Raw genomic sequence first — 16,794 nt, 5'->3', positions numbered from 1 at the left:
ATTCCCCATGTTCAATTAAAGACGCAATTACAGTTGTGTCCATCTCTAGTATGCCAGTTCCAGTTCTCGTGAAAGCTACGAGTATTGAGCCTATGTAAAGCTACGTTGCCACGTTTCTCAGTGTGCACGTTATTTCATTGTAAAGTCCCCGTCTCTAGGCCTCAAAAGGGCCCGGACACCAGATTCAGCTCCTGTCTCCCGAGCCCTCGCTGAGGAGCGATACAGCCCCCACCTGTATCCCTGACCCTTCACTTACTTCCTGCCTCCGAGTCTGCCAAGAGTATGTTATGATTCTAGTTATCAGTCCAGCCCTCCTTCTCTGCATTCCTAAGCTACTGAATCGCATCAATAGTTTCCGTCATGGTCTAGCCTTTACGTCTCCATGTAAGAGAAATACTGTATTAATGGTCATTTAATATTCCTCAACACACACTACATGTAGAATAATGCATGCACCAGTCTTAGAGTCTGTTAGCCTTTACCCCGATAACTTTTGGATTCTATCAACATGTTCTCTAAACATCAGATACTAGATAGTGTTTAGGTACATGTCGCTCTGACTCTCCAGACTTCAGTCTCTGTTTCTAGCGCAGAAGTCATAGCCCCCAGCTTCTCCTAGTAACACGTCATTGTCAGTTTGCGCGTACCACTAGGTTAGAGGTCCCGGCTCCTTAGGTAGCCCCCTCCATGTTTCCGCCCCATTTATGACATATTCTGTTACATTTACATCACATGTCTATGTTCACGCCTCCTGTTACACCTACTTTCACCCTTATCTTTCGCGACTGTTACAGGCCCCACCCACTGTTCCGCCTATTGTATGTACTGTAATGCAATTGTTTTAGTATATATACTTGTGTACTGTTATTAAAAGTCAGCGCGCTCATTCCAGATCCTGCCCGACAGCTGTCGGGGCCCCCTGTTGGCTAGCCATCCCAGATCTTGTCCGTGCAGGTTGCCCTGTTCCTGTCCTTTATGCTGTATTAAACCTGCAAACTCCTACTACCTCGAATCTTGACTCTTATTTATTGAGCTATCTGTTATCGTGAAATCCAGTCAAAAATAGGGTATTATTTATTTATTTACCACAACCCAAGGGGCATTTTGTGCATCTCTCCAGTTGGCCTAGTCCAAGGGGCCTACCCAGGCATCCCATTTTTTGAGGAGGGCAAAATTATTGTGGGCATTAATGACTAATGATTCAGATATCTGTGAAATCCCTCCTTTGCCCAGGGCGCTCTGGAGCAATTTGCCCTCGAGTGGGGTGTAGTCTGGTGGATTAGTAAATTCCTCCCGATGGGAAAGAAGTGCATGCTTCAATTATAAGTATTTGTGAAGCTACATGGTGGTAAGTGAGAACTGCGTTTGCAATTCTTGGAAGGTTTTTATGAATCGTCCTCGCCACACATCGTCCAAGTAGGTAATACCATTTGTATCACATTTATGGAAATTCTCCAGGCATAATACATGGTCGAGCCATCCTTCCCGCCACAATGGGCTAGTTTATATTATTACCTACTCACACCAAGTGGTTTTGGTGCAGTGCACCTCATAGAAATCTCCACCCTGGTAGGCTTGTGAAGCAGGGGGGAGAAGGCCCCTGTATAACATGTGGAGTATATTATCAAGGCAAGGCCTAGCAGGGAAACTCCAGCTTATAGGCTGGGTCTCTCCATCCCCCGATTATCCACTCATTAATAACTAGCAGTTAGGAGGTCCAGATATAAAGATGAATATACGCCATGCCCATGTTTTGTCATGTGTCGACTAGCAACATTTGTCCCAGGGAATGCAGGGGGTGGCACCCAGTCTAGAGACAAGATCTGATTATGGATGTAAGAGCTGACCTAGGTTTACTGCAGGGACGGCAAGGATGAACACAAGGCTAGACCCCTAATTTCTCTCACCCACCTCCTTCACCAAACTTGGTCAAAGCAAAAGAGGGAAGGTGGGGAAGACGTGAAACAAAACAAGAGAAGGAATAAGGGGTAGACGTCCGCTGGATCTTCAGAGAGAGTCTTCTAGAACCCTAAAGAGATTGCACAAGGTGAGTACTAAATATAAACACAAGCAAGCTAGCTGTATACCCCACCATATTCCTAAGGGATACCTTAGATGGAAGAAGCTGATATATACGAAGAAACAGCACCCAGGAAGAAAAGAACACCCCCACTATCTAGAAGAATGGACATGGGTCAATAAGTAATAGGACTGCAGGGGTTAGCATGTGAAACAGTAGAGAAAGATAGGGTACTGACCTAGGTTAGAATCACCGTAGGTATGGAGGACCCCTTAAGTAAAACAAAGAATATACCAGTACTCCTATAAGCAGGGAAAAAACAAAAAACTAATTTCCCTAAGCAGAAGGAGGTACCGGGCAAAAAAAAAGTAAAAGAAAAGCAGGGGTCTAAATTTATGCAACTAGTACAGAGGAAGAAATGGACTCTTTTATAATGCCAATATGTCTTCTTTCTTTATAGTGGCTGGAGAACAAAAGAATCACCAGAAATGATCAAAGGAACACAGGACCATCAGATAAGTACAGTTCCTCTATCCTAAAATAAAGCTGGTATAATCCAAAAAGAAACAAAGATAATGTGATGCTTTAAAAACCTTTGCCTAACTCTTTTCTTGTAGAACCAGGATCCCAAGGGTTAACTCTGGCAGGAGCTCCCTTGCAACAAAGTAACCGGACCGGAGAAGAGCAGCAAAGCAACCTGTCCCAGAAGAACACCCGAAGACCCAGGAAGCGGAAGAGCACTCAGTAAGCCAACATGAACACGAGCAACCAACAACGAGAGCCGGAGATCAACTACCGAGACAGGTGAGCAGGGAAAAGGTTGAGAGCGGTGGGAGGCCAGGCGGGATCCAAACGAGAACACAAATCACGTTACCAGTGTGGATCCCATCCAAAGTATCCCTCAAGTGCCGCCCCCAGCTGTTGACAGGGAATGGCGGGCGGGGCTCTCTGCTCCATGCGCAAGCGCGGTACAGTTGAAGGCGATGCATGCCATGGAGCCTGACAATGGCTGCGTGGTCTCGGAACCACATTGCAGGCATGTGCAGTACAAAACTTTGCAAGGCATACAAAAACTTCTGCAGGATAATCATTTTGAAGAAGGTCACTCTGCATGGACCTAAGGTGGGAGATTAGCCCAGGAATGAAACAGATTAGTTTAACTTTTTTTTTTACTTGTCTTTTATTCAATATTGCACAAGCATCACATTAAATGTTGTTCCACCGGGTCACAAAGCAATGAAAAAAGAATCACATGTTACCTTACATATCAGGTAGGTAGTACAGGATATCACAGAGGCCTCAATGTTTGCCTATGTGCTCGCCTTCAAGCGTCATTTCTGTGCATACATCTTCATGTATGACACAAAGGACAACTCCCATAGTAATGAGTTAAAGGCACAAAAACAAAAGTAACAAATAAAAACCATTATATTAACTTGGCAGTGACAGGCAGTCAGGTGGTATTCCCAAAAAAACCTTTGGGCAGACGCCTGGGAACAATTATGTACATATGTGAAACACCTCAGTATACTAAGGGCATTACACCATCTCATCTGAACAGGGGTTAGTGGATTGCATGCCTGGGGTACCAATCAAGAGCAGCTCAATCTGCTGAGATAAGTGCACAATTCAACTATTCTGCAATAACAGTTAGGGATGTGTAGGGAACCAACCCACGTCCATCCCCGAGGTTCACACTTCAGGTCATGGCCTATCCCACAGTCTACTCAGTCTCTGGCATGCCTACCCGCGCATGTCACACATCCATATATTGTACAACAACTTAGTCAGCCAGTCAGGGGGTTACCATCCGGGGCCAGTGCAGGAGTAGCAAGATGTCTGACCTCCTCCAATCTTCTAGGGCATGTGCCAAGGATGGCCACTGTTGCCGCTCCTGTTTGCCATAGCGACAGACCAGCTAGCGGTGAGATTACAGTAACATCACGCAAACAGGGGCTTTGGCTTTGCTACTTGAGGGCAGGTAATACCCATGTATTCAGACAACATTACACTTTACGCCTGCGATCCAGAAGAGAATCTTTCTTCATTGATATGTGAGGTGATCCGCTTTGGTGGTTTCTCAGTCATACATATTTGGTCCAAATCCATCGTATTCCCACTCACTGAACACACATGACAATTCTCAACTGAATACCCATTGAAGTGGGTGGATAGTCCAGTTAAATATTTAGAAATATGGCTCAGCTGTGATACGGAGGAACTGTGGAGTGCAAATTATGGAGGGGCAGTGACATGTTTAGAGGAGAGGATAGCTATTTGGTCCACATTATCCGTATCACTAGCTGGCCAAATTGTGATAACGAAAATGATCGTCCTCCCTAAACTCCTTCATTTATTTGCCAATGTCCCACTTCCGTTCACCTCTCAACTCTTTAAACCCCTAAAATCCTGTATGGTTAGCTTAATATAGGCAGGTAAACAACCAAAAATATCATGGGAACTCCTCACTTTCCTTCTGACTCAAGACGGTATTGGTGCTCCAGATCTCACACTATATGCCTACTGTTCCCAAACCCAATATGTGCATCTTTGGCCATACCCGACACCGTATCAGCCACACGTCGCAGTTGAGGGGGACCATGCTGCCCACGGCACTCTATCAAATCTATAATAATCCCCAGAGGGAGATTAACACTGTAGAAGGTCTTACATGGACATGCAAAGGTTTGATAAAAAGAGGCAAACTCATGATTCAATATGCCCCTTCTAACCCATTGGCCAACAAACCTCAGGTACCTCCACTCTTAGATTAGTGAGCCATTGTGAGTGCACACAAACACAAGATAAAACTTTTCTCAGATCTATTTCCAGATAGACACGTCGTTTCATCACTACAGGTTGCAGAGGCCCCACCCATCACATTTCTTGATTCTTTAATATACAATCAGCTGCGGGCAATATGCCATTCATTACACAATACGTTCCCTGCTCCACCTCCAGTCCTTCCGGCACAGGAGCATATTTTCACAGATACTTCTCCACGTAAATTAATAACACACCTGTATAACGGGAGACAACCTTTACAACGCAACTTTTACTACGCAGTGCCATTATGACGCAACTTTTACAACGCAAACCATTACAACGCATTGCGCTGGGGGGCGCTCTAGGAAAGGGAATAGGTTTAATTTACTATCCAACACCTTCTCTACTATCCACGGGGACTGGAGTTGGAATAGTAAATTAAACAATTCACTATCCAGCGCCCCAAAGCACTATGCGTTGTAATGGTATGCGTTGTGAAAACCGCGTTGTAAAGGCATGCGTTGTGAAAGCATGCTTAATGATGTCAAACATCCCTGTATAACACTATGCAGTCCACCTTTCTGGTAATTGTCCCAAAAGCTCTAGAGCAATTGAAGGCAGATACAGTCCCTACCATCACAGGTGCACAGTGGCTCTTTTGCTGTGGTCAGCTAGAACTCCTGTCTTCTAACTATCGCCTATGACTGATTAATTTAAAGATTTTACATCTGATTTAGCGTATCCCTTTGCAACTGTTCCATATGGGGTTAGTCCTTGACTCATGCTGCTTCCGCTGCAGGGTCACACAAGCTACCTTTATTCATCAAGCCTGGCAGTGCCCAGAGGTTGCGTCTTTTTGGGAGCATATAGGAATGATCATAGGACAGGGGATACCATGCTCTCATCTAGTGCATCTCCTGGGCTATGATAAGGACACCGCACATACAAACTGTTGCCTCGCCGCCAAGTTGCTCCTACTGGCTAAATGCAGAGTGGCCATGCACTAGGGCAAATACTCCGCTCCCATGATAAAGGCATGGCTGCGTGATGCCACCTACTGCCAAAAGCAACTATCCAATTTTTTGGGAACTCATGCCACTCAGATCCTGACACAAAAACATTTAGGAACCATTCACCACCTGACTTCGCCAGCAGGACTCTGACTCATCTACATCAATGTCATCACCATAGCTGCTACACCTAATGTACCCTAAACACTGTCCTAAAAGATCACAGATTGCGAATTAGATTATTTGTAAAGTGTATATATCCTGTTGCTATGGAGCCTTACACTATATCCTAAAACCTCGCTATTGACATTTCTAAATACTGGGTAGGTTACACCTAAATGTATATATGCTTTCGCCAATGCATGTGGTTGATATTGAATCATGTATAAGTGGTAATGACTCACTGTACTGGATCTACCTGCTTAGATCCCCATCCTTTCTTTGTATATCCCCTTTGTTGTTCTCCCCCCCCCTTTCACTGTCATATTTGGAGATGTGATATTGCTACTATTGTTTGACTTAACATGTTTAAAAAAATATAGTCAAGAACTAATATTAATAAAAAGTGTGCCTCTAAAAAAAAAAAATAAGGAGATAAATGTAAGGAACAGAAGTATAAGTGAAGAACAGAGCGAGAAAGAAAGAGCTTCCCAGAACATAAGCAGAGTACTGTCAGGACAAATAGGAACAAAAAGCATAGTGAAATCAACCTAGTATCTTCTTACCTTTAGCCTGGTGCCTTTTGCCCCAGTGGAGTCTGCCCGTTCACTCCCCGCTAGGTCCACTAGGCTGATCTTGCTCACCTAGAAGACCGCAAATGAGGAAAAGGACATTGGAAATTAGGAAAAAAGTCTGCATGGCAAGCCTCTGCGGTATACAGTGCCGCCAATTGCACGTCACAAGCACTGGCAAAACCAATAGGTAGTTTTAATGTGCAAACGTAATCAAACACTATTTGTGCAACACCTCTGTGAAAACAGCCTAGTTCTGTGCCTCATATGTCTTCATTGACACCAATATGAGTTACTAGAGGTAGCAAATGCTATCGCAGGTTTTTAGTTTGATACCCCTGACATGGTTTCAGGTGTCATGAAGACTGTGCCAGAAAAAACAAGTAAACAGGGTTTAAAGGACCCTGTTTATATTGTACAGTTTCCATTCCATGTCCTTCCCCTAACCTCAAAGAAGCAACTTTTGAGGCTATTAAAGTTGACGAATAGGGCATGAGATCAACTCTGTAATGTCATCAATGGGAAAAAGACTGGTGTGGTCACTTTCGCTACCGCTCACATTTTGGTGAATCAATGTGTACGTACATTTAATAAAACATATCTGCCCTGATTTTTCATTTCCAGACACAGAGACATTACCAACCCTTAGAATATCAAATCAAGGAGAAAAAGTCCTGGAGGTGATGAGTGGGGGATTGTACGAGGCTGTTTGAAATGTATTTATTAGCTGAATTTAAAGCAACCACATTCCGTCCACTCAAAATTGGAAAAATCCATGGCTAGCTTTGCGCCACCTTGTTTTTTACTTCGACAAGCCACTCTTCTACAAAGAGTGAGGTGCTTAAACTTATCAAGTTACATCATCTCTCTACTCAAACACACACTATTAAGTTTCAGTCATTGTATAGCAATTAATGTGCGGACAAGTAGTGAAGTGATCTGCTTAGTGCACTGAGGCCGACGAGATCCCCGTAAGAATTGGAAATAATGGGGCAAAAGGCAGACCAAAAGCCATAACAAACTTTCAACCATTCTCATTGAAGAAGTCAGAGCCACCGAAGTCATGTGGCAATGGAGGGAAAAATATGTAACGGATTTCTGTAAATTATATGGCCTTTTATGTGACATTATCAGACTACTATGACATTTTAACGCATAGTGACATAAAATGGATAGCGTTTCTACAGAAAATATGTGTCATAAGTCTTACATTTTCAATTGGACAATAAAAGTACACGACGGATCCTATTCAAAATTATATCTATAAACAATTACTGCGTTTGCTTTGTGTATGAAAATAAGAAGACCTTCTTATTGATGCAGTTTATCACCCAAAGTAAAATGATTTGCTTAAAGACACAACTTTGAAATAAGACAAAAAAAGCCCACAAAGCACACTTATTGTAATAAAGGTGTGCCTCTAAATTTCATTTCCCAGTTAGGATTTTAAACTGTTTTCCACATTCATCTGTGCCATGTATTCACGAACAATATAGGCATTTGAAAGCAACTATTTGCTTTAAGAACAGCAGCATAGAATATTATAGTGCATAGCATATGTACTAGGGGTCATATTCATTACAAGTGGTGTAGGGCAGTGCAACAAGTCACCTCGCTTTGCTGCCCTGCCCTGCTTCACAGCGAAAGGGCAGGAATGTGCCGTATTTATCCAATACGGCGCATTCCGGTTCTTTTCACTTGTGCTGGCACCGTTTTGACAGCCTAGCGCCAACTCAGTGTTGTAGGCAGGATTGTTTTTGTGCTAGAAGGGGCATCTTCGTGCACAAAAAAAATCCTTAGAGGCTTTTTTCTCTTCCCATGTGTGCTGCAGAATGAAGAAAAAAAGAGGAGAAAAAAAGATATTTTTCCTTTTATACGCCTCTCCTGGGGATGCCTATCTTTTTGGCACATTCCCAGGTTTACAAGGTCTTGTAAATCTGGGAATGCATAAAAAACTATGGTGGGAGTTGTGTGGAAACACCCACCAACGCCCAAGGAATGCTTAACGCAGCGATTTACCATGCATTGCGTTACTTCATGTTTTTGGAGACACTCAAAGCCCCGAAAAGTAGCCTTAAGTGTCTTCAAAAATAAAATGTAAGTTTTGCGTTGCTCTTGCACCACGCTAGTTCAGCCGTGGCTGATAGTGGGAGTACCGGCCGGGCGGTGACGTGGGGAGGGGGAGGGGCAGGATGGGGGGGGTAGTAATGTATGGATTACGGACTTTAAAAGGTAAGTAAACATAAAAATAAATAAAACAAATTTTGTTACACACACTGCATCACCAAATGCGACGCAGTGTGTGTAACGAAATTCGTTTTATTTATTTTTATGTTTACTTACCTTTTAAAGTCCGTAATCCATACATTACTAACCCCCACCCTGCCCCTCCCCCTCCCCATGTCACCGCCCGGCCGGTACTCCCACTACCGGCCGCGGCTGCGCTAGTTGGAGCAAAAGCGTTGCAAAGCGGGTCATGAATATGGCCCTAGAGGCGTATGTCTCACTATGAGAAACTTTACATTCCCGAACACCGGACATTAAAAATAGATTTAACATGGTTAGGTTTCTCGGAGACAAAGCGTTCTCTTGACATAAATGCTGTTTTCAGAAATGGACATGTTATAAAAACATGAAAAGTGTCACAAAACATTTTCATGACAAAAATGAAACGTGCTTTAATTGCTTTGAAGTAAATAAGGTTTTTCTTTAACACCTACAGTCAAAAACCCTTTTCTCATTCAACCACATGGTGAATCTGTGCAAAAGGACCACTGCTTGAAATACCTGAATACATCATTCAGCAGCTGAAAAGAAAGAACTCTGCAAGTTGTCTGACATGGAAATGTATTTGTTAAAAAACTGATAGTTCTCCCTTCAATGTGCTTGCAGTTCACCTTTTCACATGGGCACTCCTGCAAGGCATAGGCCTAGCTCAAGTATTTCTCTTAAAAACCCGAATTGGTAGTTAAAACAGAACTGCTTTACAAAAACAGGGCACATTTTAAATGCCCGACCAGAGAAGTGTTACAGCACTGAAGCAACAGACACAAACACAACACAACACAACACATCAGAAAAGACATAGGTCATTTCCATCCAAAGGGTTTCTATAACGGTGCAAAGCAATGTGGGCAAGCACATTTGAAGACATTGCATGTCGACTGTCATAAGCAGGGGCGGCTCCTCCGCTATGGCAGAGGAGCGTCACCCACTGCTTTTAAGCAGTGAGAAACATAAAATGATAATACATTAGTGTGATCATTTTATGCTTCGTGTCGTGCTGCTTTGCAGCGGGCAGGTGGACGGGGCTGCTCTGCTCTCGGACTGACGCAATAACTGGTTGGTCCGCCCTCTCAGGCCACCCAAACTAGTAATACGCCCTTTCCCCATTCTCCGCGCAGGCTGCATTACAGCCTGCATGGGGAACATGCCCACCGCTCCAGCCCCTGGCTGAGCGCCGTATTTTTAATGGTTTTTTTGCCACCCCACACCTCCCGCGAGACACAAGTGCCCACCCCACCTCCCGTGAACCACGCCAGCTGGCACTGGTCATACGTGTGGTCAGATTTACACAAAACCTTCAGGGCAGGCAAGATGTGAAACATAAGTAGGCAGACAGGTAGACGTAAAAGATAACCAACCTTAGCTTTGTTCTTTTTATTTGTACTTTGATAGACTCACCTTCTCCGTTGTCACATCTGTATCTGCATCATGTCGTTTCTGCGTGAAGATGATGTTGAACACAGCATGTGACCGACTGCTGGTTTCGTTCATGTTGGTGGCAGCTACCGTCCTATTAATGGATTAGCAAAATAGAAATCACTGAACTCTCTCGTATCAAGCAACAGGAGAGCACTTTGAAGAATATTAGGTATTTAACAGTTGATGATGCAAGAAGGGAGTTATGATCCCTGTTTCAACAGAAACAAACCTATTACAGTGCTATAGCAGATGGCATTGACAGGCACCATTCTGAACATTTACCAGTGCTTAAGTCTCATACATTACTATTAGTACTTCAACCAGCTCCACTTGCAGCAGTTTGCCTATCTAGGTGCTGTCTACCACTTCTCTCCTTTTGCAACTTCTACCAGGTGTGAGTATGTTTCTCGAAGTGGTGTTATGTGCCCGGGTTAGGCCCAAGTAACGAAGCTGCACATTTTCTAACATTTTCCTAATTCTGCACAATAACATTTCTGCTGTGACCTTTTGCACATATTTGTGTGTGAGACACTGTTGGGTTAGTTTCTCTGAAACTACTTTGTCTACACATCTGGCTTCGCATAACATTATCATGATGCCTCAAACACCATGTACAAGGCCTCTTAACTAACTATGTACAAATGTCGTTCTATCTTCATCCACGGTGCGACAGTGCTATTTACATATTCAAAACTTTGCTAATCTATAAGTATATCACAAGGATGCTTTCTATTATAAATAAAGAGCATCCTGAAAGATTAGCACTGGATGCACTTCAGCTGAAACCGAGGGTCCCTGCATGCTGAGAATTCACCATGCAACAGTCTTACATCTCCAGCAGGGGGTGTTCAGTTTGTGAGCAAGATGGAATCCTACACTCTCTCTAACCAGGTAAGGGGGTTGGATAGTCACTTGGGGGATTCTTGGCTTCACACCTGCACACACTCTAGGTACACTCAGAGTAGGGTTTGCATAGTAGGAGTACGCCTGATTACTGCCTTGTTTCCATGCCTACATAAATACACTGTTATATCTTTTGGCGTATTTCCCCAGTCTTTTTGTTTTCTGACCACCTAGTTTTGCTGGCTTAGTGTCTCTGGGCACTTGCTCACTGCTGTTAAGAGTTAAAGTGCTAGTGCTCCTATTGTAAATTGTTGTTATGGATTGGTGTTTCCATGATTGGCATATTTGATTTACTAGTCAGTCCCTAGTACCGTGCACTTTGTGTGCCCAGGGCCTGTAAATCAAATTCTGCTAGTGGGCCTGCAGCACTGATTGTGCCACCGACATAAGCATCCTGTAAATATAACTCAGATCTGCCACAGCAGTGTCTGTGTGCAGACTAGTATTGCCATGTCGACTTGGCAAGTGCAACCACTTGCCAGGCCCTACCCTTCCCTCTTCTTACATGTCAGCCAACCCTAAGGTAGACCCAATTTACCCCTGTGGGTAGGGTGGAGTGTATGTGAAAGGTAGGATATGCCCTAGTGTGTGTAGCATATCCTGATAGTGAAATACTGCCAATTTCGTTTTCCACTATTGCTACCCCTGGGAACAAGTTAGGAAAGTAAAGTTTAGTGTGCCTCAACTCAGAATGCTAGAATGCATCTTTTAGTGAGGGTGATTTTTAAATTCTGTGTTTGAAAATACCACTTGGAGAAAGTAGGTATTTTCTTGCTTAGCCATCCAGTGTGCCTCTGCTTGGATGTATATTGACTGTCTGGCTTCAAGGTGACAGGGGTTGGGGAGGTGCAGTGGTTGCAGAAAGTCTGGATGACTCCAGAGAACAAATAATTTTAGGGGTATAAAAAGTGGCGCCCAGACCCCTAAACACTAGAACTCTTTTGGAACAAAGAAGACTGCCAAGAATAAGTTTTGGAGAAGCTGTGAGGAGACACTGCAACTTTGCAGTGTGCTTTGCTGTGTTGTCGTGCAGTGGCTGCTTCTGTCTTGGGCAGTGAAAGGACTGGACTGAACTTTCTGCAACTTGCTATTTGGGAGTTTCTCCAAGGGTTTGCTGTAAATCTTGCCCCATGTTCAAGAAGTCTCAGGAACAGCAAAGACTTCAAGTTCATCTATTAAAAGCAATGGAGACTGTGTGTTTTGTGCTACAACAGAAGAAAAAGCAACCCAACACCGTCAAACGATGTTGCTGCCGACTCCATGTCCTGAAGGCACCGCATAGGGTACTGCTGCACTTTGCACAGCAACCCTGGTCTCACCGCCGACGGCACTGAATGCTGCTACTGAGCCACTGCTTGCACCGTGACCTGTGGACACCGCACTCCGCATTGCCTTGCTTTACGCTGTCACCCTTGTATCCACGACGACGACGCTCCACACCGACATCGATGCCGCTGATAGCACGTGGTTCAAGGGCATTGTTCGTAAGTTACACGATGCACCATCCTCCTCCCGCAGCGCAGCCTTGGCCTACTGCCACCGGCGCCATCAATCCAGTTTGTCAGCCAACGATAACGCTTTAGCAACTACGAAGCCGCTGCTTGCACCGTGACCTGCCAGCATTGCGCATCGCATCCCTTTGCACCGCAGCCCTGGTCTCACCAACGCCGCTGGATGACCATCACCGAGCCACTGCCTGCACCGTGACCTGAGGGGACCACACGCCGTGTCGCTGCACTTCACACTGAAGCCCCGACACCTGCCGATGCCAGGGCTTCCAATTCCACTGCAAGGAGTTTGATCTGCAATGCGTGTGACTTCAAAGGCCTGACGACTCCTGCACCAACCTCTTGACCTGACGATAGCTGATGAGGGCTCATCGGAGCTCAACAATAGGTCGCCGATGCCCTACATCTCTAAATGGTACTGTTTTGCAGGTCTTTTGGACACCGTAGCTGGCCCGCAAAGCCGCTGTCAGCCAGAACTGTTTGGATTTGTTGTTCACGACGCCATGATTGCCACTGAGGAGCTATAGACTTCTAGAAACTGTATTTCAAGTCTATTTTTGAGTATTTGATACTTTTAATAGTGTATTGTGGACTTTAATCATTTTGGTCTTGTTTTTAAAAAATATTGCCTATTTTTCTAAACTTGTGTGCTGTCCTTTTGTAGTATTTTCAGTGTATTACTGTTGGTTATGCGTAAATGTTTTACACACTGCCTCTGAAATAAGTCAGGCTGCTCGTGCAAAGTTACCTAGGGTGGAGCAGGGATTATTTAGGGGTTTATCCCTTTACAATGACTAGGAAGGAGGGTCCCTACTTGGACAAAGGTACCTACCTCTGCCAACTAAAGACCCCAATTTCTAACACTTATTTTTAGTACCATGGTGGAACTGTATCTACTATTTACTCTTTTAGTACTTTTAATCACTTTCATCTGCTTCTGTCTACTGATTATGACAGCACATGCATTCTATACAAGAATAACATTAGTTCAATATTCATATTGGAAAACGTCCCACTGTGTATTCTCTGTATATTTCCCTGGGCACAAGTAAGCATGAGAGACTGAGCAAACTGTTCTGATCTGTTTCCACAATCCCTGCTGGGTCAGGGTTGTCATGTTCAATGATTGCCAGAAACCATTTGCTCCCTGGTAAGGTTAGGAGGACTTAGGATGGCACTGTGAGCTAGCTGATGTCTAGGCCAAAATATCATGTGGGGGTGCTTGGGATCAGTCTGGGCAAATCACTCAAAGTTTATGTTCGCCAACAAACATGCAGGTCCTACAGATTAGTAGGAACTACATGACAGTTGAGATATGCTCATACTGAACTTCATCTGGTTGAAATGTGGCACTTGCTTCTCAAAGGAGGACGTTGTTCCAACAATTTAGGAATGGGAATAGCCACCAAAAAAATAATGTCCTTTATTATCGATTGTGCCTGCAATGATGACTGACCACATAACTGAATTCCTGCAGTTGAGTCGATTCCCCTTAGGTGTGATCATTCTTCGATCGGACGCATGTGCTCCCTAACACAATGGTGAACAATGGTGTTAGGTTTTCTGCCCTACCCCTCAGGACTCCCAACAACTCTCAGATTATGGGCATAAGAGTTAAATACAGCCAAGGTTTATCAGCTGTTTGTGCTATGAAACTGTTTCAGCTAACTACAGCTCAAAGCCACTGCAATGTCTGCTTCTTTGATCACTTTAAAAAAAAAATGTAGCACAGAAAGGGCTGATTCCAAGAAAAATTAGGAACTTTAATGGATTCCTTAAGTAATAGTTTTACAGATTTTCTGTAAACAGGGGAAAGGTATATCTTGGAATTGACTTAGAAAATGTTCATGTTTGGATATTAAAATAGTGACAATTTTATTTGTAACCTATCATCTCTAAACTGACTATTTACAATTAGTCTACCAAACTATTTTTGCACGTGATGTTTTTCGACTGTAGATGAATGCTTTGCTGAAATCCCTTCTTCCCTCTAGCTTTTCAGAGAACTAACTTGTGGCACATTTCCATTAAAAAATAGTGGACTGTGAACTTTGGAATCCAATATCTATAGTTCCAAAAAAACAAAGCAAGTTGACAAACTACCTAGTGAATTGCCGGGTATTTAATTTATCATTGCACCTTCCTAACACCTAGCAATTTTTGATCTGCCACTCACACTTTTGCATGTTCTGTACCACCGGACCACCTTAGGATTAGACCTGTGTCTTTTCACCACGGAAACATAGTTTACTGCCATCAAGATCTATTAAATAGTAATGTGCTTCATACTAACCGACCTAGGTTCACTACCTCCCTAGCATCACCACCACGCTCACAGCATCTGCAGTAATTCGCAACACAGTTCTGCAGTGAAACTGTTTAATTTGGGGGGGCGTGGCTACGAGCCGACCGAGATGGCTGCGTAGCCCGAGTGCTCTGACACCGAGGCGGCTCCTTCTTCAATGATCCGACTGCTAATCCGCTACTAGTGTACCATCAGGCGTGAGTTCTGAGAGAGCAAGTCAAGCGGCGCCGGCTGACGCATCCCCGGCCAAAATCGAACGAAGCTAGCCGGTGGAGACCCTACGGTCTGGAAAGGGCCCTGCCGCGTGTACAAGCACCGGCCTGCCGCATCTCTACAACCCGACCGGAAGTGACCGGGGGCCGGGTGACTGGACCGGAAGGGACCGCTGGCGGCGGTGGAACACGCCGGCGGTAATTTCTGCCCTACTACGGCGGCGCACCATAGCGGCCGAGGTTTCTCGCCTTGAACGTTTTGGCTGCACGCCCACACTGCCCTGTGATCAGGAGTCCCCGCGGGCGGCCCGTGCACGGCTCCACGGACGGTGCGACGCCGGGAGGGAGAGAGGTGAACCCTGAACGCCCGCTCTGCCTGGTCGCGTTATACGGATGGAGGTGCTGCTGGCTGAGCCGGGACATTGCGCGCATTATCTCTTTTGAGGGCACACGTGTAACAGACTGCATAGCGTGAGGTGAAGCGCCCAGGAGCTGGGGGCGCCTTTGACTGGCGGAGACAACAGAGCGTGGAGTGACACCGGCCCCCACGTCGGACAGTGTGCAGGGGTCCCTGAGTGCGGAGTGCGGAGGCGGCTGCTCGGGCCCATGTGCCACTAGAACCAGCGAGCGCCCATATCTAGGGGCGCATCCACAGATTTATTGACCGCTGCTTTGGGCCCAGCGGTACGTAGCGTGCAGCAGTAACGATAGCGTCAAACTGAAGATCGCCAAGAGCTGCCCAGGACCGTGAGGTTAGGGGTCCTGCAGAGCCCATTCAGAGAAGGTGGAGATTGAACTGCACGCAGGCCCCTGTCCGGCGGCGCTGCTGATCTGCGCACCGAGTGGAGTGGTGGAGCTTTGGCGAACGGCGCCATCTTGTCGCCGTCTGTACTGTGGTGCGGCCCCCTCGTGCTGACTTCCTGGAGCAATGGCGAACAGAGGTCCTAGGAACGCAGCGGCACAGGCGAAGGTAGAGAAATTTGCCTTCGACAAGACTGCCACACAGCACTCAGAGGGTCGCCTCTCCGCGGGCAAGAATCCAGAAGGTGAGGGCACCAAACGAGTGACATTGGAGGACTTAATGAAGATGCTCACGAGTGTGCAGGCGACAGTGGGAGCAATCTCTACCGATGTTGGGCTACTGAGGGCGGATTTCCACAAAATGACGGAGCGTGTGGCCCAGGTGGAAGTGGTCACTAAATCACTTGTGGAAGACACCACTGAACTGCAGTTGGCCACTGAACGACTGGAGGCGGTTGCCAAGAAGCTGCAGGAACGACTGGACGATCAAGAAGGGAGATCGCAAAGAAACAACGTCCGCATCCTGGGCATACCGGAATCGGAAGGCAAACGCACGATGGACTTGTACGTGGAAGAATTGATCACGACGAAGTTGCAACCGAAGGGGCTCTCCCGTTTCTTTTCCGTTGAAAGAGCGCATAGGGTCCCCGGGGGGACGCCGAAGCCAGGGGCGGCACCACGACCGGTGCTGGCTAAACTCTTTAATTTCAGAGATAGAGATGCCATACTTCAAACCGCCAGGAATTCCCCCCCTATCAAGGTATTGAACTCTACTATAGCATTTTTTCCGGATTATACAGCCGAGGTGGCCTGACGACGAAAGACTTTTATCG

The 16,794-nt window shown here is 45.5% G+C and overlaps 1 protein-coding gene across 1 annotated transcript in view; it reads right to left on the bottom strand.

Annotated features, from left to right (window-relative positions):
- KIF1A (kinesin family member 1A) overlaps window positions 1–16,794 on the bottom strand; it is a 2,072,061-nt gene that overhangs the window by 1,585,662 nt on the left and 469,605 nt on the right. Inside the window, exons 7-8 of the mRNA XM_078667093.1 lie at window positions 10,212–10,323; window positions 6,522–6,599 (exon numbers count right to left, since the gene is read on the bottom strand). Coding sequence (XP_078523219.1) covers window positions 6,522–6,599; window positions 10,212–10,323 — 190 coding nt within the window. The remainder of the gene's footprint in view (window positions 1–6,521; window positions 6,600–10,211; window positions 10,324–16,794) is intronic.

The sequence above is a fragment of the Lissotriton helveticus genome, chromosome 11 (assembly GCF_964261635.1).
Source record: "Lissotriton helveticus chromosome 11, aLisHel1.1, whole genome shotgun sequence".
Lineage (NCBI taxonomy): Eukaryota > Metazoa > Chordata > Amphibia > Caudata > Salamandridae > Lissotriton > Lissotriton helveticus.
The sequence above is the reverse complement of the archived record's forward strand: the minus strand, read 5'-3'. Positions and strand labels throughout refer to the sequence as shown.